General features: G+C 36.3%; 2 protein-coding genes across 2 annotated transcripts; both read right to left on the bottom strand.

The window, feature by feature from the left end:
* Positions 1 to 1264: 1264 nt before the first annotated feature.
* alpi.2 (alkaline phosphatase, intestinal, tandem duplicate 2) lies at positions 1265 to 11048 on the bottom strand. The gene is made up of 11 exons (XM_055217582.2): positions 10890 to 11048; positions 10697 to 10813; positions 9149 to 9264; positions 7600 to 7774; positions 7213 to 7385; positions 5012 to 5137; positions 4692 to 4761; positions 4448 to 4582; positions 4169 to 4360; positions 3534 to 3650; positions 1265 to 2181 (listed from the first exon to the last, which is right to left on the bottom strand). Exons 1-11 carry the CDS (start codon positions 10966 to 10968, stop codon positions 1916 to 1918), a joined length of 1566 nt encoding a protein of 521 aa, XP_055073557.2. The 5' UTR covers positions 10969 to 11048; the 3' UTR covers positions 1265 to 1915.
* A 1047-nt stretch (positions 11049 to 12095) lies between these two features.
* alpi.1 (alkaline phosphatase, intestinal, tandem duplicate 1) lies at positions 12096 to 23077 on the bottom strand. Its single transcript, XM_055218755.2, has 11 exons — positions 22641 to 23077; positions 22141 to 22260; positions 19650 to 19765; positions 18955 to 19129; positions 18154 to 18326; positions 16687 to 16821; positions 15905 to 15980; positions 15140 to 15274; positions 14870 to 15061; positions 13366 to 13482; positions 12096 to 12725 (listed from the first exon to the last, which is right to left on the bottom strand). Exons 1-11 carry the CDS (start codon positions 22852 to 22854, stop codon positions 12448 to 12450), a joined length of 1731 nt encoding a protein of 576 aa, XP_055074730.1. The 5' UTR covers positions 22855 to 23077; the 3' UTR covers positions 12096 to 12447.
* Positions 23078 to 23472: the final 395 nt, after the last annotated feature.

The following is a 23472-nucleotide window of genomic DNA, read 5'->3' as shown; positions in this document are numbered from 1 at the left end:
TATATGTTACAAAAAGGGGGAACGAGATCATTTAATTGCTCTAGTCTAGAAAGTATGCCCCACAGCCTTTGATGGTCCGTGCTGGTTGACAGCGCGGGCGCCTGACGAGGTTTGACAGAGGCCGTTTCTCAATCCGAAGGCTGCAGCCTCCAGAGGTCGCATTTCTACATACGTCATCAAAACGTCATCAAAACGTTCTTATTTCGTAATATTAACGATTATAAAGTTGACTATTATTCTTAGTTAATCGTATATTGTTGTGATATGCTTATGACTTGCTAATGTTATGTTCAGTTAACTGAAATAAGCCAGGCTTGATGACGTATGCAGCCTGCATATGCAACCTCGCGCAGGCTGCAGGCTTCGGGTTGAGAAACGGCCAGTCAGTAGGCAACTTTTGGAAATGGCCCGAAAAGACAGCAGGAGTCAGGATCGGGAAAAAAAGAAACTGCGGGATGATGCCCGTGCATCACTTGCAGGTAAGTCCATCATGTTTAATCATTCCTAATAAGGGAAATGCGCATGGGCTGCAGCTGCTGCTAATCGTAATGCGCCTCGAACTTGCTGTGCTGACATTAATGTTAGCAAACTATGTTGTTATAATTTATAACTTCATTGCAAGCTAAATTGAGATTTTAATGTAAAACATTACCTATGCATATGCATTTTACAAATAACTGACGCAGCTGTTACTTTCACTACGTTTCTTTAGATATTGAGCAGTAGTTTATTTTGTGGTTTATTTTGACGTGACGGTGGTTAAAACTTTCTCAGTCAAAGTTAACGTTAGCAGTCAGTGCACATGGTAGGCTAACAATTCATGACTCTTAAATATATAAATATAAAACGTCATTATTTATGATAAGAAGCAAACATTACTGTGACAATTAGTTCTCTGAATCTTGATATGAAATGTTGATTATTCTTGTTTATTGATGTTTATTTAATGTCATTTATTTAAAGTGACATTGTACTTGTGAAAAACATGTCTGGATTATTTTGATAATTTAAGTTTGGTAATTTTTTTCTATTTTGCTATTCTATAAAAGTTTTCACTTTCAAATGTGTAGTGTGTGTTGGCTAAAGCTGTGAAGATTTTGCTCTCTGCAAAGAAGTTATATATTTGGTAATAAAAATTAAACTGGCAAAAAAAGTTTTTTTCTCAGGGTTGGGGGCATTATAAAGGAATTATGCTTAGGGCACCAAAATGGCTAGCAGCGGCACTGCATATACATATAGGAATGATGTAAAACAGACATTCAAAAATGGTATATATTGTTTAATAAACCAAATTTCACAAAGTAATTATTCATGTACATTCATATTTAAAGGGACACTTCACCCATTTCCATCAAGCTTTGTATAGTTAGAACCCCAGTCATTTTTTTGAATGGTTGTGCATCATTTCCCCAGTTTCCGCTCAGACAGGAGAAAGATTTCAATGTTGCACTTCCTTCTTTCAATGATGTAAAAAACATCATTTTGCATCATTGAAAGCAGAAAGTCCAATATCTTTGTTGAGGGGGTGAGGTGAGACTACAAACACCCCTTTTCTCGGTCAAATAGGCACCAAATTCTAAATGTATGTTACATTTCGACTAAAAAATACGACGCACTTTCAATAAAGATTAATGTTTCTACAGGTGAAATGCTCCTTTAACTAGCCAACAAGGAAAAACAATATATATTAAAAGTTAATTACATAAAAGTTTCTATCAATTGTGTGTTGAAACTTCTAAAATTATTGTAATGTCCTCACAGAGGATTTTATATGATATTTCAGCCCAACATAAAATACATAGTGTAGAAAACATCATCCTGTTTCATACATCTACATGTTACACCTAAATGCTTACCAAAGGGAATAGCAAGTAATGTGTTGTGCAAGAATGCTCTATTAAATGATTTATTGACATCATATCAGAGCTGTGAGTGAGGACAGCACACCCAACACCAGAATCAAGAGGCTGGCCTGGGTACAAACTCCATAATTATCTAGCTGGCAGTCAGTGTAAGGCTCAAGACAGGCTGCGTATGCCATGGCATGAGCTATGTAACTTTGCTCTTGTACACCATGAAAGAGGTGGGCCATTGGACCTTTGGCAAAAATAGCAACATCCTCGGATCCATGAGTTTCTGAATCAAGAGGCACTGCGGCCTGCTGAAGGTATTCTTTACTGCCTGCAAGAGATATTAGATAATGTTATAGAAACTGGATATAATTTCATTATTGTAAATTATAAAAAGTTCAACCAAAATTTACAAAACAGCTTTGCTGTTTCAACCACATAAGGAGATTATTTGATAATGTTTACACTGCTTTTTGGAGTTTCAAAGCAGCTTTACAGAAAAGTGTAATGTAAAACATATGTAAATTTTACAAAAAAATTGTTTAACACAAAAACTTGATAGAGAAAATGATACAGGAGATTTTATTAGATTAGAATTAATTTATGAGGACAATAAAATGTGCAATAATAGTACAGGTATATATTCTAACACAGTGTTTCTCAAACTTTTTCAGCCCAAGGACCACTTTATCTTCCAATTTTTTTCTGAGGACCACCCAACAGAATCCCACTCTAACATGCCCCCAAAAAACAACAAAATAGGAAGGATAAGCTAAATTTAAGTTTAATATGCAACTGTTTCAAGTCAAAAACAAATTTTTTAAACACAAATGCAATGCTATGTTCAGAAATTATATTTCATTTAAACAAGTAAATGTGAAATGAGTTACAGCTTAATATGAACAACAAACTGCACATATGAAAAAAAATTGCAATTAAACATAGTATAACAGCCTAGGTCCCACTTAATGTCATTCCAAAGAGCCCTTAGTTTAAATCTGAAGTGGTGGGTATATGAAGTCTATTGTTGTAACTATGGTAACAATAAAATGCTGAAAAAATGTTCCCCTTAATGTCCAAAATCACTGAAATTACAGGGATTTTACACATGAAACAAAAACGAGTACATTACAAAACTAATAGATCTGTGGATTTTAGCTGCTTTCAGTTGACGCTTGATCCTTCTTTTGACTCCTTTTTGGTTTAGCCACCGATCCATTTTTACATTATTAAAACAGAATGACAAGAACTGATATCACAGTTTTGCAAGTGCATTAAAAATCTACTTAAATAAGTGACGATTGTATAAACACTTGCCTAGTTTAGGTCATTTTAGGGGTTTGGTGGACCACTAGTGGTCCGCGGACCACACTTTGAGAATTACTGTTCTAACATATATACTTTATACTCTAATCTTTTTCATAGACATTATTTCAAGACTATGTGGTTTCCTTAGATGTGAAATATAGCACACAAGACTTTATGCCACTTTACTTTTTAGTCAATATTTTAAAAGTTATACAGGTATGAAACTACATGAGGTTTCCAATTCCTGGATGGCATATTAATTTAAAAATAAACTATGTTTCATGTGCAGTTAAATATATGACCACAAGATGGGGTGTCTGTATTGACAAAGCATACAACTTGCCATGCTCCTAAAGATGTTGTCATGTAACTTACTTGAGATTGTCTCATTCACGTCAGGACGAATTCCATTCACAATCTGGTATCCTGGACCATTGGCATAAAGTGCATTAGTAAAACGTTTACCATCCTCAGCTTTAGCATAGGACGTGCCTAGATAGAGAATGTAAATCAATTATTCTTAAGCCCAGTTTTATTTTTTATGTTTACTAAAACTGGAAAATTCTCAAATCACATAATTCAGGGTTTTAAATCGTATCAAAAATTTTAATCCTCATACAAATAAACAGGAAATAGGCCTATTACTAAATATTAATATTTGGTCTATTTTGAGCCTTTGGAGGTAAATGAGATTCATTTTTAGGGATTTACTTTCTACATAAAACCATATAATGTAAAGAACATTTTGTGAAGATATAACCTTCATATCTTTATTGACTGAGTAAAGTTATGTCAACGTGTAAAATCAATGACTGAAATCAAACTTTGATGCTCCAAATCTCATCATAAGGTTATGAGACTTTAGCCTGGATTTCAAAGACAAATGGAGCTTGTACAAATGTAAAATGTAAATGTAACATTTTCTGGGTAAGGTGTTAATCCATTCACTGACAAGAAATTAGCACAAATAATGCTTTGCGAATTTCAGTAGCTCAAAGATTTTCCCATACCTAGCACTGGATTGCCCCGGTAAGAGTAGCCACCAAATGAGAAAACATGTGAATGATCTGCAGTGACCACAGTCATTGTGTCGAGTTCACTGGTCAGCTCAGCTGCCCGTTCAATGGCTCTGTCAAATTCCACAGCCTCGGTCAAAGCATACTTGGCCTGCCCTGCATGATGACCATGATCTATTCTCCCGCTTAGAGAAATGAAAATATAAAATAAGTTCATTCAGCACATTTAAGATGTATCTGATGGAAAGCACACATAGGCTAATGTCCACTTATCTTCCACAAAGAGGTAGAATCCATTCGGGTTTTTGCTAAGAATCTTAATGGCTTTTTCCGTCATCTCTGTCAATGATGGATCCATGTTGGGATCGCGGTCCAACTCGTACCTGGTGTCCTTTGGCTCAAACAGCCCTGAGCACAACAATAAAAAGCATAGCATTGAACGACACTGGCCACCCAGCTGAATGTATTATATATAGGTTACATGACTTCTATTTAAAATAGATCAAAATAACCTTACCTATCAAGTAATCAGTTTTCTCCTCATTGACAGCATCAAAATCTGCCTTGTTCCATACATACTTGGCATTCTAACGTAAAGAAAGGATGATAGAAAAAGTTTAGCCCTAATATGCTATTTTTTACTTGCTCTGTTTTATGTAAAACTTCTATGATTGTATAAATATTTTATACTTGCTAGTGAGAGGACTTTGGACTTTCAAATTAAATTAAGTTATTCTAGACCTTGATGTTAGCAAACAACATAAACTTAAGGTTACTGCATTCATCTATTCTATATTGACAGTAATACTGAAATATTTTTGGAAATGTTTGGTTTACTTTTCTGTTTTTCAGCCACTCGTCAACAAGATTTGCTTTGTCCCGTCGGCTCCCTGTAGTTGAGGGGTATTCAGGATCAACAGTTTCCTTGGGGAACATGTACTGCCTTCCACCTCCTAAAATAACCTACATCAATCAAATTATATAACATTTATATTTCATAAGTAAGATTAGTAAAGTAAACAATACATGCAAGAAACATGATCATTAGATGTAAAAGGTAGAATGCCTTATTCTATAAGCCTAATACATATACAGAAAAATATCGAAACTCTTTGGTCATTTTTGAGCGCGATGCTAATGGTCTAATCGAGTTCAATAGATTATGCTAAGCTATGATAAAAGTGGTACCTCCAGAACCAGAGATCGGCTGAATAGATTCCAAAACTGTAAGAATGAAATGTTTCACTCTAGGGGAGCTGGAAAATGTGCCTATTTTAAATGAGCAGTGTGCCTTAATCCAAAAACAGCTAAAATAACGCAACAGCAGCGTATAAAAACAGTTACAGGCACTGTAACATAATTTTTCTGTCTTCACGGCACGAATAACAAAATACGTACATAACATTACATGTTTGCCATGTAAAATTTAAACAGTTGACAGTTTCTGTGAGTTCATTATTTGTACTTTGCATTGGGCTATGTTAATAATCTGAAAATAAAAACTGAGGTTAGCTCCAGTAATGTAAACATCTTAATGCGATTACGTCCTTACTCTGATTATTATCGCATTATTGGTGTACATGTAAACAGTCAATGTCAAGTTTATATGTTTGGATAGCCTCCTTCATCCTCCTTCACACCTATCCTGATACAACCCATGGGTTGATTACAACCAGTGGGTTAGGTTTGTCACTTTTTGCCCAACTCTGGGTTCAAAATAACCTGTGTAAACAAAACAGCGGGTTTGTAAGAGAAAATGTATTTTGAGCTTATTTAGAGATCAAGAAGTCAGGTTTAAAGGGACAATGTGTAGTTTTTTAAGTATTTTATTAGTCAAAATAGATGTCTTTATTCATAAATATCCCCTCACTGGTGTCAAATGACCTCTGCCGATGATCTGACGTTTCTTTGTAAGCTTAGAATTACTTCTCTTTATTTACATTGAACGGGTAAGTCCTAGAAGGCTTCCATGTCATTTCGCCATATTGAAAAACTATAATAACAGAAAGGCACAAAAAGCACTAGCCTACCGCAATGCGTTTTCGTTCAGAACACGTGAACCAGCTGAAAAGGACAAGGAGAAAAGTGAGTACATAACTGCTACCGTAGTTGCAACACGCATTTGGAAAAGCGAGGCGCTAGAGAGCACTATTCGTTTGAATGCAAAATACCACTAGATGGGGGAATATCCTAATTATTGTCCCTTTAAATGTAAAAAAACATAGTAAGTATGATCTAAAATGGCAGCACACAGGCTACACGTCAGTACGTAAGACGGTCATTGGTTCTTGCGAGTCTAGTCAACTAGTCACAAGTGCTGATCACAAGTGTTGATCACTCATAGCTCTGAAGTAGTTGGAACTAATTTTCAAATAATATCTTTACTAAATAACTACAGAATTGAAGTTTATACATCTACATATTCGCCTAAACAACAAAAATTTGTGACACCAAAACTGTACAATTTTAAATAGGGTTGCATAACGATTATTCGTGATTAATCTATTGCAAAATGAAGGTTTTTGTTTACATCATATATGTGTGTCAACTATGAATAATAATAATGTATATAATAAATATGTAAATCGTTTTTACATAAGTTTTACACAAGTAATTTTTTGGCCAAATTGTGATATCTGCCTACTTTTACTGTCCTTCCACTGCTGCATTATCCTGCCTTTCTGCCTATGTCCTTAGCCAAGCACAACACTTATTAGAATCCAAAAACACTATCTGCCTTAGCATAATTCCATAATGTGATTTCTAAATATTGTGTTTTTTCGTGTTTTCCAAAAACATTGAAATATGACTTAGGCAATTATGCTATGAGGCTAACGATAAATATGCACACATGCATGTATAATTGTAAGAAAAAATATATATTTATATATTAAGTATTTATATTTATATATAATATAAATTATACATAAATATACACATGTAAACATTTTTTAAATATATATTTAAATACATAAATATATATTCAGACAGGCATATATCTTTTAAAAAGCAATATTAATTCAGTGTAGCGGTCTTACATGTATATCAGTATTAGTGATGAGCTGGTATGCGATGTCCCTGCATCCTCCTGCGACTGCTTCCTCTGTCAGCTCTTTATCACTGTACCAATTTCTGTCAGCGGTGTGGGAGTAAGAGGCAGCAGGTGATGCGTGCTGGACACGTGTTGTGGTTACAATACCAACAGATTTACCTGGTAGAAAATTAAACATCGTTTATTAGACTCACATAAGATATCCATCAAAGTCAAATTACACAAACAGCCTATTTTGTCATAGATAAGATAAGAATTTAAAGAAAGTGTCACAACTTCAAAGTTCATATGCATTTCAGTGAAGTTGGTTTAGATAACATATCTGCAATCGCTTAGAAGACTTATTAACTGTACTGTTGTGACTTTTCCTTACCTGCTTTTCTTGCGCGATGAAGAACCGATTTGACCTCGTTGCCTTGAGTGGTGCTGCAGTCTGCACGGCGTGCGGCCGCACTGAGGCCCAAAGTACCGTAATTCGCCTTCACACCACACAGATACGCTGTTGCTGTCGCCGCACTGTCAGGCATCTGCTGGTCAACGTTGTAGGTCTAAACAGCCACAACCAACACAGAAGGTAATAGTGTTTATTAAATGGAAAAGGACTTTATAGTTCTTTATGGACTTTAGTGTGTTCATAAAAAATTTACCTTAAAGGTGCAGTGTGTCATTTTTAGAAGGTTCTTTTGACAGAAATGCAAAATAATATACAAAACTATATTATCAGGGGTGTATAAAGACCTTTCATAATGAACCGTTATGTGTTTATTACCTTAGAACGAGACCTTTTTATCTAAATACATCGAGGGTCCCCTTACATGGAAGTCACCATTTTGTGCTGCCATTTTTCTACAGAAGCCCTTAAAGGACAGTTTTTTTACTTAGTTGTCTCCGACGATGACATGTATGTCCGGTTGCGGCTACCGTAGCTTCTCTATGTGTTTCAAAAGCGAGTGGTGAGCCGTGGACTAAAGGGCTCGTTATAGTCGTGCGTAGGTCCTACGGCGTAGGTTCCGCGCCGGTTTTCATTTATACTTTTGCGTCGTCCTCCGCGTCGACGTGCAAACACACGCGCAAACCGCTGGTAGGCAGTATCCACGAGTGTAACCACAGTAGCAGCGTGACCGTCAGAGAAGAAGAAGCTTGGCAAGTTAACCCACAAACGAAGAAGAAACAGCAACTTGTTGTGTATGATTTAAGAAGACCAGCCATGATGGAAGTAAATAAACAGTGACTTTTGTTGCAGTTTAAGTTAAATCACTCCTCAACTTGGCTCATCTTTGTTTTCACCGTCGCAAACGTAAATACCTATGACGCAGTTTTTTACCTGACGGGAGGGGTTCTGGTGGACCAATCACAGCACTTGCGGTCCGTGTAGAACTGACGCGCTGTTAAAATTTTTTCAAGGTGCACGTCAGGCTACGCAGAGCTACACACAGGCTACGGATAGCCTACGGCGTAGGTATGGCGTAGAACTTACGCACGACTATAAATTGCCCTTAAAGGATTAGTCCATTTTCTTAAAAGAAAAATCCAGATATTTTACTCATGGAATATTCCTTTAAGACGTTGGTTCCAATTCGCAACATCACCACTAGATGCTGCTAAAATGTACACACTGCACCTTTAACCCTTCTTTACCATTCTGAACTGAATAGTTCTGAACTGAAGTGTACTGTACTGAATTTAAATTTAATCCAAAGTGAACTTTACTGTATTTAACTAAATAATTTTGTAATTAAGTGAACTGAACAATACTGAATTAAATTGAAGTGTACTGTTCTATACCGTATTGAACTGAAGTGTCCTGAAATTGTACTGATCTACATGTTTATAAAAAAAAACTAAACAGCTGACCTGTTCTGTATTGAATGTAATTTTTCTGTAATGAACTACACTGTACAGAAGAGTGAAACTTTCTTTACCTTTGACAGAGCGAGGTAAGGAAATGTGTCCATGGCCAGAGAGCTCTCCTCTCCTGTTTTTCCATTCATTTGACCCTTCAATTGTCTCGCTGCAGTCACAGTGCTGATTCCCATACCTAATCACATGTCAATAACAATCCAAGCACATTGGTTTTAAAATCCTCACCTTTACATTTATTGTTTTGTATATATGTGTGTGTGTGTGTGTGTGTGTGTGTGTGTGTGTGTGTGTGTGTGTGTGTGTGTGTGTGTGTGACTTCAAATTATTCAAAGTAATGTTATCATCATGTTGGTATAAGACACTTATAACATTTATTTAGTTAAAACAACAAACAAAATTTATTGATAAAGGAAATAGCAATTACTGTAAATACAGTTTTTTCTACAATATTTGCTACAGTATGTCATTGCTTAAAGGGACACTCCACTTAAAGGGACATTCCACTTTTTTAAAAATATACTAATTTTCCAGCTTCCCTAGAGTTAAACATTCGATTTTTACCGTTTTGGAATCCATTCAGCTGATCTACGGGTCTGGCGCTACCACTTTTAGCATAGCTTAGCACAATCCATTGAATCTGATTAGACCATTAGCATCGCGCTCAAAAAAACCCAAAGACTTTTGAAATTTTCCTATTTAAAATTTGACTCTTCTGTAGTTACATTGTGTACTAAGACCAACAGAAATGTAAAAGTTGTTTTGTGATTTTCTAGGCAGATATGGCTAGGACTATACTCTCATTCTGATGTAAATTTAAAAGAGTCCAGTTTTAAATAGGAATATAACATATTAAAAGTCTTTGGTTATGTTTTGGCGCGATGCTAATGGTCTAATCAGATTCAATTGATTGTGCTAAGCTATGCTAAAAGTGGAATTTTCCAGCTCCACTAAAGTTAAACATTTGATTTTTACCGTTTTGGAATCCATCCGGGTCTAGCGGTACCACTTTTAGCATAGCTTAGCATAATCTATTGAATCTGATTAGACCATTAGCATTGCTATATTACTGCTGTACCACAGCTGCAGGAGGCGCAATGATATTACGCAGTGCCCGAAAATAGTCCCCTGCTATTGAAAGTTACCAAGGGGACTACTTTCGGGTGCTGTGTAATATCATTGCCCCTGCTGCAGCCATGGTACAGCAGCAAAGTCCTTGATTATTACGCTGGAATGAGAGTCTATAGTTCCTAGCCATATCTGCCTAGAAAATCGCAACTTTTAATTTTGTGTCAGTCTTAGTACACAATGTTACTACAAAAGAGTCAAGTTTTGAATAGGAAAAATATCAAAACTCTTTGGTTATTTTTGAGCGCGATGCTAATGGTCTAATCAGATTCAATGGATTATGCTTAGCTATGCTAAAAGTGTTAGTGCCAGACCCGGAGATAGGCTGAATGGATTCCAAATCTATAAAAATCAAATGTTTAACTCTAGGGGAGCTGAACAATTAGCATATTTTCAAAAAAAGTGGAGTGTCCCTTTAACTTGTAGAAAGACTTGAATTCCATCATGATACACGATCAACAATCAGGTTTTCTTTAACTCACCATCTCCAAGAAAAAGGATGAGATTTTGAGCACGACGGATGTTGGGCTTCATTGAAAGAGCCTCATGAATGGCAGATTTTCCCCTTACATTCCAGAAGTTTGGTTTTTCCTCCTCCACTTTAAATTGAAGAGAATCAGTGTTTCTTCATTTGGTTTTACTTAATTTAATAAAAAAAAATGGAAACACACTTACCAGGAATAACAGAGCAACATCCATTAAAGAAAAATGAAATAAATATTCCAGTAGTCAGAAGGGTTTGTGAAGTGGCCATGGTTTGAGTGAAACAACAACAACAGCTCTGCAAAACTCAAAGATTTGACTTCAGTTTATAGTCTTGCCACAGACCAAAGGTCTGTTGTAGTTTTCATTAACTATTTTTCCAGCAATAACTTTTGATTACCTTCTAATCATATGGATATATTTGAATGCCTTGCATTCTGATAGTATTGCGCTTGTTTCTGGGCTAAAGGCTAGTTCAAATTCTTGCCAATAAATGCATAACATTTCAAATCAGATACCACAAACATAATCACTAAATGTAAGGAAATACGATGAGTAATACACTTGTAGAAACAGCATATAACCAGCTTTCCAGACCACTTCCTAACTGCTACATTTGGACTGGATTTTGGTGGGTTAACAAACAAGTGGCCAGTTCAATCAGATAAGACTGCTTGGACAACTTTTTATGGGCGACCACTATTTGCACCTATAAATAGCCACTGCAGTAAAATCAAGAGACGTACATTTTTAAAATGACACATATTTAAAATCATGGTACGTACAAATATGTATACATTTGTAACTAAAATGTCTCTAAGTTACTAATATGCACTCTTTGACACCAATATGTAATATGAACTCCTTAGGTGAAAAGCTTTGTGTGTGTGTGTGTGTGTGTGTGTGTGTGTGTGTGTGTGTGTGTGTGTGTGTGTGTGTGTGTGTGTGTGTGTGTGTGTGTGTGTGTGTGTACATGTGTGTGCATGCATGTGTGTGAGCAATGACAGGTGGAGTCACTGCAACCACTTTAGTCGTGATTTATTCACAAAACTGCATTAGCCTCAAGCACCTTATTGCTTTTATAAAACGGTTACCGCACATTGCAAATATTAAAGCAAAAAATAATAGCATGTATCAAAAATGTACAAAACAACTTTCATGAAATTAATGATAAATAGAAGATAAATCTATAAAATAATGCTTTTTTAAGTAAACATATATAATAATACTTTTGACAGTAATAACATCTCGCCTTATACGCAATGTTTATTTACGCAGAGTTATGCAACTTTTAATAATACCAACACACTTTGTGCCCTAAGCAGATTTATAACTTTACAGCAATGAGTGGCACTCATTAGATATTAGATACCAAATCACAAAAGCTGATAACATTAACATGATTAATGTTTTTATTGGTCTTGCGTGTATAACTGCACAGTGCAAAAGTGTCTTTTCGTTACACAATATATACAAAAATATCTTGTTATAAAACACATTTGTGAGGAATACAATTTACATTTATACACACAGCACTGCAGACATTGTAAACAATATACTTTATGCACATGACATTTTTATCCAGCGACGTACAGTGCATTCAAAGTATACTTTTTATGATACAGTATGCATACTTCTCTTTATAAGTTCCCTGGGACTCCAACCCATGATTTTTGTATCTGGGCTAAAGGAAAACTATAAAACCACTTCCAAAACATTGGGACCATAACCACTAATATAGTTGAGTCTGTCATCTCATGACAAGCCAAAATATGGCAGTTATTGAGAAAACAGAGAGAGAAAGAGAATTGTTACAGCCATCAGAGAGTTGACTGTGTGGCTGTGGTGGGCAGTTAGTGTATGGCTCCAGACATGCGGCGTAGGCCATGGCGTGGGCCACATAGTTTTGTTCTTTGACTCCATGGAATAGATGAGCCATTGGACCCTTGGCATAGATAGCCACGTCTTCCCCTCCATGAGTTTCTGATTCTAAAGGAACGGCAGCTTGTTGCATGTATTCCTCATCCACTATAGAATAGATCAAATATAATATTAGCTTATGGCTCCAATTTATACAACATTCAAAATGAGATACATTCAATTAAATTCCTGGATTGAGTTAACAAAAAATTGTAATCTGAGTTTCATGAAGGGCAAATAATCTTTATTCGCTGTGATTCATGCTTCAAACTGTTTAAAAACTAAAGTTCAGGATACTTTATGTACTTATCTTCACGGGTATTGAAAAACAACTGCCTGCATAATCCGGCCTGACATCTTGAGTTATTGATCAATATTATAAACTTGCCATTGTGAATCGTGGAAAGTTAAGGATACAGTTTGAACTTGATTCTTTATGTACTTTCTCATTTTTTTAAACCTAAAAAAGTTATGGCTTGCAGATTTAATTCACCTTATAGAAAAAAATTAAGATATTAGTGACTAAATGGCCACTATATAAACTTTCATTTGAAAATGCCTATGACAAATGTATTAAATTGTGTTAAATTTCTTTAAAGTACAATTGAATCAGTTTCTCTTCCTGTCCAATTCATATTTCAATGCAATATCCTGGGGGGCGTAGCCAGTTCAATTTAAATTCATTTACTGAAAAGGAAGTAATACATACACATATATTTTGCCCGATAAGAAAAAATACAATACTTACGATAATCTACAGCTGAAACATTTCCTCTTGTTCCGTTTACATGAACGTATCCTGGTCCATTAGCATACAATATACTAGTAAATGGAAGATTATCATCACCGTTCTTGGGTGCCAGACCTGAAAAACAAACAATACTAATGAACAATACAAACAAGGACTATAAAGCGACAACATATTTTTGGCAGTGTTACATGACCAATTCATGTTGCACATTTATTTATCAGGCTGGAAATGGATAAATACTTTTTTACTATGCAAATTGCATTGCGGAATTGCAGGTTATCTACTGTAGGCATTTACGCATTTGGCAGACACTTTTTATACAGAGCAACTTGCAATAACCATCGAAGTCATGCTATTATCACACATGATAATATTGTATGACACACAGACAATTTGCATACATGCTATGTAGGGGTGAGCTGTCACTGTAACACGGCTACTTTACACATTTATACAGGGCCGAGCCATCTGTGCGTTTGATAATTGTTGAGAGTCGGCTCGTGACTGCTCATCCGAGCGGCGCAAATTCAACATGTTCGGAGTGTCATGTGTGTTGCTCGTGTTTTTAAAATATGTGTTTGTTGCATCATGTGAACCATGTGCATCACGTGTTTTGTCAAAATAAGTGCCTGCTGCACACGCGTAAAAAACATTTATGATAAAAGAGACGCTCAGGTTCACAAAATACATGCAAGACACTCCATTAACAGTAAACTCTGATTACGCATGAGATTATGCGAGTATCTGGCAAACGCGAGCATCTCTTTGATCATAAACCTTTTAGACGCGTCTGCAACAGGCACTAATTTTGACAAGACATGTGATGCACACAGGATAACTCGACGTGTAGAACACATGTTTTGAAATTATGAACCACACACATGACGGGCTACACACATGTTGTGACGAACTTCGCATCGAGCGCCCTCAAAAAAAAGAAGTCACCGGCCGCAACTGTAATACAATATCAGGGGAAATAACTGACAATTATGATTTTTTGTCTTAATGTGCAGCCCTTTCAAAAATATATATATTTATATGCAAGGATCATGGATGAATGAATGTGTGGATATCTATCTAATATAGGCAGATATTTAAACAATATCCACCTATAGTATATAGACAGAATTTATTGAATTATTTGTCTTTAAACAAAATGTTCTAGCAGGTGTTACAACAAACCTTCTGTTACAATGAACCCCACCTATGGGGTATTGTAACGTTTGCACTCCTGTCACTTTCATTATAATTGAACGATAACAGTAGGTTCCCAAAACAAACGTTAAGTGTTCATTTGTAGCAGAGATGTTTGTGTTGATTATGTAAAAAAAATATTTGTCTAACTTAAATATTTTTTGAATGATAAAGCCAAAGACAAAAAGGGTTAAAAAGGTGTTTGTGCCCCCCTCTCCCCTACTGCAGAAAAAGTATGAGTAGTATGTTTTGAATATAGACATTATCTGAATACCACTCAAACAACAGGAAGTAGCTCAGGACGTACCAAAAATTGGGTTTCCTCGGGGGGTATTTCCACCAAAAGTGAAGACGTGGGAATGATCTGCGGTGACAACAGTAAGCGTGTCTGACTCACTGGTTAGCTCAGATGCCCTCTGGATCGCCCGATCAAACATCACAGTTTCGGTCAGGGCAAGCTTGGCAATCCCATCATGGTGTCCGTGGTCAATTCTACCTCTTAAAATAACACAGACTTTATTTATTCACACATCTCTATATATACAGTATAAATAAATCATAAATCGGAAATACTTATCTTCCACAAAGAGGAAAAAACCTTTAGGATTCTTGCTGAGGATCTGAATAGCTTTTTCTGTCATGTCAACAATGGAGGGGTCACGGGTGCGATTCCTGAAGACCTCAAATCTCATGTCTTTTGGTTCAAAGAGACCTGAATAAATACAAGTCAAAAACCTCACAAATGGTAAGGTTTGTCCATATTTTACCCAACCATGGGTTGAAACAACCCAGCATTTTTTGAGTGAAGATTTACATAAGGCTTAACAGATTAAAGCATTTCAGTGTAATCTAATATAAGGCATTACAGTCCATCTGTCTATAAATATCCCATTCTTTTTAAATGGTTGGTTCATTCAAACACTGGTGCCATTGAAAAGCAACTTTGTAAGATTTGAATGCATTTTACAGCTATTAAGTTTCCAGCCTGTTCCATATGACTGTTTCACGTTTCCCTAAATATAGTGTCTGTGTTTTAAACTTTTTTAAACAAGCAAAAAATTACATTGCAATCAGTAATTAACTTCAGTTGTTTATTTCCAATGAATCATTTTGAAACTGTGATTCAACCATTTGTTTGGAGCTGTAACAGAGGGCTTCATTTTGTGAAACATCTCATCTTGTATTCCATGGAAAAAGACAATGTTATGTTTTTGAGGTCTATATGAAGTGATGACAGATTTTTTTTGGAAACTACCCCTCTTTATAAGCTTCGAGAATACTGTCGGTGTCTCATGGCATGCAAATAAAATCACATTGTGTAATCTTTATAAACTGACATTACCCATCAGACAGTCTGTCGTTTTAACATTCACTGAATTTAACTGCTCTTTGTTCCAGACGTACTGGGCATTCTTTCCCTGATAAACAAAACAGAGCATATATACAATAAACAAATATATGATAAGACAATATGATTAAAAATCTAAATCAGTACAATCAGGGTTCCCACACCTTAGTTAACTTCAAATTCAAGGACCTTTCAAGGACTTTTTAGATCCAATAACCTCAAATTCAAGAACTAAATGTGGGGACACATTTCAAGTGAGAGCAAGGTTACATTGTGTTACCTTTTAAGCTACATTGTTACAGTTCCCTTTCGAGGGAACTCGCGCTGCATCACTGCGGTGACACTTTGGGGACGCCTCCAGGGGTAAGTATGTCTGAATGTGTATATTAAATTCAACCAATGGTGAGGCTTAACGACAAAGACAGGGTGACGCGGGAGCCAGGAAGTGTATCGCTATCTGAAATACTGCAAAAGATGGCGTTACAGGGACGCAGGAAGTACAGTATGGCAAGGGAGACGCAGCATCTCGTTTCCTTCTCAGGGACCAACAGTTACTATGTAACCAGAGACGTTTTCATGTGTCAAACACAATAATGCAAAAAAACATTTTGGTATGAATCAGCATTTGCATACAGAAGATAAAAGCATTTAAAGCGAACAGTTTAGCATGTGTGCTTAAAAAAACTTTCCAGGGCCTTGAATTTTTCCCCCCAGATTCACAAACTTCAAGGACCCGTGGGAACCCTGTACAATGTAACAACTGGAGTTCTTCTTACCTTACGAGCATTTAGCCAGACATCGATAAGATTCTTTTTGTCTTTGCGATCTCCTTTACGAGACGATGAAGAGGGGTATTCTGGATCCGGAGTACCTTTGGGTGTCATGTATATACGGCCACCTCCAAGAATGACCTATTTGGAGTTATGTGTTGTTTGAAAGTTAAAAGTTATACAATTTTATTAAAATTACATAAACATATTGGAGTATTGGGTCACCTTAAAAAAAAAGAATGATTGCATAATAATCTATATCACTCTTTTTATTTTGTGATAAAGAAGAAATCTGTGCCTGGTTGCATGAAAATCCTTAAGTTAGAGTTTCCCCGAGGGAGAAAAAATGTGGGATTTTTTAATTCATTCCCCACCAGCCCGATTTTTTTTCAGATTTTCACAAGTTTCACAAAATGCCTTCCAGGAAAATTTCTTCTATATATATATAATTGCATTTTTGTGGAAGAATTTTGTTAGAGAACGGATTCAGAAAGATTATGAAAACATACACAGAGTTTAAAATTAGTAAATAACGTTTTGGCTTTAGTTTTTTTTCATAAATTGGGTAGTGAATAATCGCGGTATTGCAGATTAACATAAAAATTTATCAGGAACACTTTTCTTATGCTTATGCAAATGTTTTCTCTTAATTGACGAGATAACTCGTAAATGGCGGGGAAACAGTTAAGAGCATTGTTATGGTCTCTTAAATTATAGTAAAACTTGTATTAAGGACTTTGTAGCAACACAAAGCAGAACGTAAGAGAATACTTTTGCAGAACGTAAGAGAATACTTTAGCATTTAAGAGTAATACTTATTGACAGCCTTGTGGTTCCTTAAGTGAACCCTTAGGTTTTTTCTTGCAACCCATTTTTCATTAAGGGTACCATTAACCTTATATCGAAGGGCTTTCTTTCCTTAAGGACTTTCATGCAACCAGGCATTAAATAATCAAGTCAGGGATCTGGGCTGTCAAGCTCTAAAATAACAAAAATGGCAGGAGACTGTTCTAATAGTAGTAGTCCATATGACTCACACTACTACTAACACAACTCCACTTATATTCTGAAATAAAGTTAAAAGACATAAAACAGCTTTATGTGAAGAACAGATACAATTTATGTCATTTACTTCTAACTTCACTGCAGTTCCTATATCCTGCCATGTCATGATCGTGAGATGAAATTGTCAGTGACCACTGACGTGTATGAATGGATGTTAACAGCAGATGATGAAGATTTTGTGAATAATGACTTACATTTCGATTGTATGGCTTCCAATTACTTGAAATATAGCATATGAGCCATATAGACTAGGCTATTATTCAACTGGTAAAACATTATCGTGAGTTGGATGAACTATTACTTTAAAAATTCACAACAGTAATGACTGAACAGTGTCAACTGTCTGTACACCACTGCCATCAATATTAGTTTTGAACTTTTAGTATAATACAGTGGGTTATGGCTTACATCAATGTCTGTGTTGTTCACCAACTGTGTGGCAATGTCTGTGCATCCCTGGCGTCTGGCACTGGAGGGCATATCAGCATCGCTGTACCAACTGCGACTCACTGAGTGGGCATAGGCCGCAGCGGGTGATGCATGCTGAACTCGTGTGGTGGTCACAATACCAACAGACTTTCCTATGTATATGCAAACACAGACATCATCACAAAAAGGCAATCCTGTGATGCAAAATCTTTTAAAATGGAGCTATCACTGTAAAACTGATATAAAACAGAAACGTCATTAGTTGTGGGGTTTGTGCTGACACTCTTTGGTGTGTTATTATGCATTTATTACATAATGTAAAAATGTTAAAGTTCCTATAAAACACTTTTACGGAATTGCTTTAATTCTAATGGTGTGCACACCAAAAGCAAAGCGAATATGCACATTGTGATGATCACTTTATATTACACAGGGGATAACTTGTTTTTTATGTTACTTGCGTGAATGAATGAATAGACAATGCCTTTCTTCATTTTATGACACAACTGGACGTGTCAAACCAGAAGCTCTTTGCTGATTGGCTTGAGCGACAACACTTGCACAAAAAAGAAGATGCGATTGAGGCAATTATCTCGCATTTATGGCAATCATGTTGTCTAATTTGGTGCCTGGTGCGAATTTGTGTCTACTCACGTCTTTGCATTGACTTTGTATGTAATCCACTTTTGCAAATTATAATTTGCTTTTGGTGTGCACATACCAAAAGAATTGCTTTAAAAGGTATAGGTCACCCAAAACTAGTGTGTGAATAGGTCATACCTTGTGCTTTGGCGCGATGTAGTACTGAGAAAACCTCATTGCCAAATGTGGTGTTACACTCATAGGCTACTGCTTTAGCGCTCAAACCCACTGTTTTGCCATTGGCCTTCACACCACAGTGATACGCAGTAGCTGTGCTTGCACTGTCTGCCACCTGTTTGTCAACACTATAGGTCTATTGAGAGACACATCACACAACTGTGTCAATTTTGCATGTACAGAAGTGCAAAATTGCTAATAACTATTGTTTTTTTTACAGTACAGCATATATTGTAGGTACAGATGTAGGTCAGGCTTTCATGTATTTTATGTTAGCAATGCCAAAAGGTTTGCTGCCCAACGGAAAGCATATGGTTAAAGATTGGGCCAGTATGCTTTAAAAAGGTCCAAATATGTAGCATTTAGGTAGAGATATGAATACATTTGGTACCATCATGTAGTTTTAATTAAAAAATAAATAAACCCTGGCAGCCAAAAGCGAAGAAACACCCATGTACTTCAAATGGCCCACATCCTTCATCCCTAGATGACATTTCCATATGATTTACAATACAAGGTAACTTTATACTATTACAAGAAAAGAAAAGAAAATAGCATGTATGACAAAACTTATGATCTTCTTTATTAGATAATGTGTATTTATGACACTCTGATAAGCAAAAATTGAGAAAAGTGATAAATGAAAAACTTTAGACCTTGGAAAGGGCGACGTATGGAAATGAGTCCATGGCCAAAACAGTCTCCTCTCCCGATTTTCCTCTCATCTGACCTCGCAGAATCCGAGCGGCTGAGACCGTAGACACACCCATCCCTGAATAACAAACACATGGTGTGACATAATGTCACAGTTTGATCCTGCACCCAAACCCCTTCATGAACTCGGCAGTAATATGAGCTCAGAGGTAATAGATACTTACCGTGTGTAAGGTCAACCAGTCATTATCGCAAAAAATACATTGAAAGCATGATTAACTGACTTTTTACATGGCCATTATTTATACCAAATAAACTAAAGGACATATAATTTTTATTCGAGTTGAATCTTATTTTAATTGTTTGTATTATGTGATAAGAAAGTGAAGGGGGAATAGAGACATGAAATTAGTACAGCTGTTGTAGACAAACGTTCAATTACATTTGATGCTTATTATATATAAAAAAAGTTCATTTCATGATTGACCAATCAGAATCAAGTATTATAAATCACAGGTAAATTTCTGATATACTGCCAATAAATGAGGGAATAACATTCAGTTTCTGTTATAAACTCAGCACAAGCAGTTATAAACATTAGAGAGTACTTAAAGGAATATTCCATTTTCTTAAAAGAAAAATCCAGATAATTTACTCACCACCATGTCATCCAAAATGTTGATGTCTTTCTTTGTTCAGTCGAGAAGAAATTATGTTTTTTGAGGAAAACATTCCACGATTTTTCTCATTTTAATGGACTTTAATAGAGCCCAACATTAAATACTTAACTCAACACTTAACAGTTTCAAAGGTCTATAAACGATCCCAAACGAGGCATTAGGGTCTTATCTAGCGAAACGATTGTCATTTTTGACAAGAAAAATAAAAAATATGCTCTTTTAAACCACAACTTTTTGTCTAGGTCCGGTCCAGCGCGACCTAACGTAAATGCGTATTGACGTAGGGAGGTCACGTGTTACATATATAAAACGCACATTTGCGGACCATTGTAAACAATAAACTGACACAAAGACTGTCCTCTTTCTCAACACTTGTAAACACTGGGGCGGAGTTTCGCGTTCGTTCTCTGTGACCTCTTGACATCATGACGTATTGCGTGGGGTCATGCTATCGCATCACGACCGGATTTAGACGAGAAGTTGTGGTTTATAAGTGGATATTTTTTATTTTTTTTGTCAAAAATGACAATCGTTTTGCTAGAAAAGACCATTATGCCTCGTTTGGGATCGTTTATAGTCCTTTGAAACTCCGTTGAAAAAACCTGTTAAGTGTTGAGTTAAGTATTAAACATTGGGGCAGTTTCCAGGACAGGGATTAGACTAGTCCTAGACTAAAACATTTTTAAGAGCTGTCCAAACTAAAAACAACTTGCACTTACATATCTTAAAATACACCAGTGCCCTTTGTTTTGCCTCAAAATGCACAAAGGTAATGTTCTTAGTAAGGCATGTTTGTTAAAACTAGTTATATTTCATAATTAAACTAAGGCCTAGTCCTGGATTTAGCTAATCCCTGTCCAGGAAACTGCCCCATTAAGTTTTAATGTCCATCCATATTTATTTTTCATTCTTTTTATTAAAATGCAAACAGAAAATATAGGAAATATGTACACAAAATTAAAAACAAAACAATTTTGAGAACTAAATTCTTTAGGTATCAGACAGTATTTAGTGTGACCTCCTTTGGCACTAAACACATCTCAAGCTTTTTTGAGGAGGCTGAAGTCCTAAAGTCATTCGATTAGAATAAGTATTTAATTTCATTTAGGTTTAAGAGATCCTGCAGTTGCCTGCTATTGCTCAAGTGGAAGGAGTTTACCCTAAATACGTGACACTTCAGCTTATACTTTTATTCTGTTTTTAATACTACACACACATTTCCTGTATTTTCTGGTTGTATTCTAATAAAGAAACTGAGAAATAATTATATATGATCACTATACAATTGCAAAAACAACACATCTAATGGTACCATGGTGGTCTAAGACTTACTGTATAACCCAATGGTTGGTTCTGACTATTATCTCCCCTAACTATGGGTTAAAACAACCCAATATACAGTATAAAAACATATTAACTCTGCTTACAGCACCAAATATTATTGTGCATAAATAACATGTTGAAACAAATAAAAAATTGCTAGGTTATTTTCAACCCAGCATTGCATCAAGAAGGGACAAACTCAATTTATCTACTTCATGCTATTTTTTATTCCAGCTGGGTTTCCCTTTAGACCCAACCACATGTTTTACTGTAGTTAGCATGATTGTTATGCATATTTACTGTATATATAATATCATAAACCATATGTCTTCTATATTTTCTCTTAGAAAACTAATAACAGAAACTCAACAGATGAGATAACAATAGCAATTATTTTCTCTAAATATAATAACAAAATTTAAGAAGCACCATAAAAAGATGTACAATTTAATAGACTCTCATATAGAGACAATTTATGTAGGTAACTCACCGTCACCAAGGAAGAGGATGATGTTTTTGGCACGATACGCCCTCTGTGGCAATGCAAGGGCAGCTTCCAGCGTCCTCTTGGCCTGTTCGTTCCAATAGGAAGGTTCTTTTTCCCATTCGGCTAAACAAACCAAAACAAATATCGCACTATAAAAAAACGTTCCCCTCTCAGAAATAGCACCAGTCTGAGGTTGTAACTCCTTTAAAGAGGTATAAGGTAGCAAGTCTCCACCGCAAACCTGCCCTGACAAGACCTGAGAGCCTTGTGTGAAGAGGCAAGCAGCCACAGTGCACCCTTTCTACAACTCAACATAAAACTCAACATTTCACCACTTTCGTCAACTTCAAGAAACCGTCAAACTCCAACTCCCCGAGCCATGTGGATCCAGTTTCAACCTACCGTACATGCAAAGAACCCACAAGCTCAACAGGGGACATTACCTGCCCGCCTGCAAAGCTCTAATTTTGGAAATGCAGACAAAAGGAGCGCTATGTCCTTACCCACGGCCTCCAGGCTGCAGCTTGTGCTCAGGAGGAGGTGGGCCAACAGGAGCAACACGCCAGGGAGCCGGCTATAAACCAAACACATCCTGAGCCAGGAAGAAAGGAGCGACCTCAGCACACCTCGGCGCTGAAAAGGAGTGTCTCCACTAACCTCCAGCCCCTGCTTTTTAAACCCAGGGTGTGTTGCAAGCCCAGGCCCCAGACAGCCCATAGGCTCATGTTCACGTTGGGGGACCACACAGGGCTAGGAAGCCCCTCGCATGTTCTTTTTCCAAATCCGGCGTTTTTGTTTTTGGAGACCGTTCTTCCTTGTTTCTTTTCCCTTTCTTTCTGAGATCTCTCCTGAGATCTGCTGGAACTGGAATGGCCCTTTGATGTGGCGAAGTGTGCTAATGTGTGTTTTTCATACGATGGTTAATTCAGCAGGGGAAAAATAGCAGAGCTCATGCATGCTCACTGACATCATTCAAACCATCATTTTGGTTTATACTTCTTTTGAAAATGAGTCCGGTATGTTTTCATTTTTACTATGAACATCTCATGTTTTGGTTTGTGTCCATAAAATTCCCAATTAATGATGAACCTAATTAAATATGTTTTACATGACTCATAATGTGATTTAAGACTTTAGTCAGATCACCCACCCATAATTACACCCCTACAGTAAATCAATAATAGAGACCCATTCTATGAAATCCCAGCTTAAGTACATTTATTTTTTACTTTTACAGTTTTCTAAATCATCCTACATAATGTATAATACATTCTTGACAATATAACCTTGATAGCTTAAATATTAATTGAGTAAGGCCATGTTAAAGAACTCATA

This window comes from Misgurnus anguillicaudatus, chromosome 23 (assembly GCF_027580225.2).
Source record: "Misgurnus anguillicaudatus chromosome 23, ASM2758022v2, whole genome shotgun sequence".
NCBI classification, from domain to species: Eukaryota; Metazoa; Chordata; class Actinopteri; order Cypriniformes; family Cobitidae; genus Misgurnus; species Misgurnus anguillicaudatus.
The sequence above is the reverse complement of the archived record's forward strand: the minus strand, read 5'-3'. Positions and strand labels throughout refer to the sequence as shown.

Excerpts from the sequence above, each read along its gene's own strand:
- alpi.2 (XM_055217582.2), bottom strand. The coding sequence starts at position 10,968 with ATGGCCACTTCACAAACCCTTCTGACTACTGGAATATTTATTTCATTT. Across the intron at positions 10,814-10,889 it reads ATGTTGCTCTGTTATTCCTG|TGGAGGAGGAAAAACCAAAC; the intron begins GTAAGTGTGTTT and ends TTCAATTTAAAG. Across the intron at positions 7,775-9,148 it reads CTTACCTCGCTCTGTCAAAG|ACCTACAACGTTGACCAGCA; the intron begins GTAAAGAAAGTT and ends GTGGCTGTTTAG.
- alpi.1 (XM_055218755.2), bottom strand. The coding sequence starts at position 22,854 with ATGGGCTGTCTGGGGCCTGGGCTTGCAACACACCCTGGGTTTAAAAAG. Across the intron at positions 19,766-22,140 it reads CATCCTCTTCCTTGGTGACG|GGATGGGTGTGTCTACGGTC; the intron begins GTGAGTTACCTA and ends TTTGTTATTCAG. Across the intron at positions 16,822-18,153 it reads TGAACAACACAGACATTGAT|GTCATTCTTGGAGGTGGCCG; the intron begins GTAAGCCATAAC and ends AACTCCAAATAG.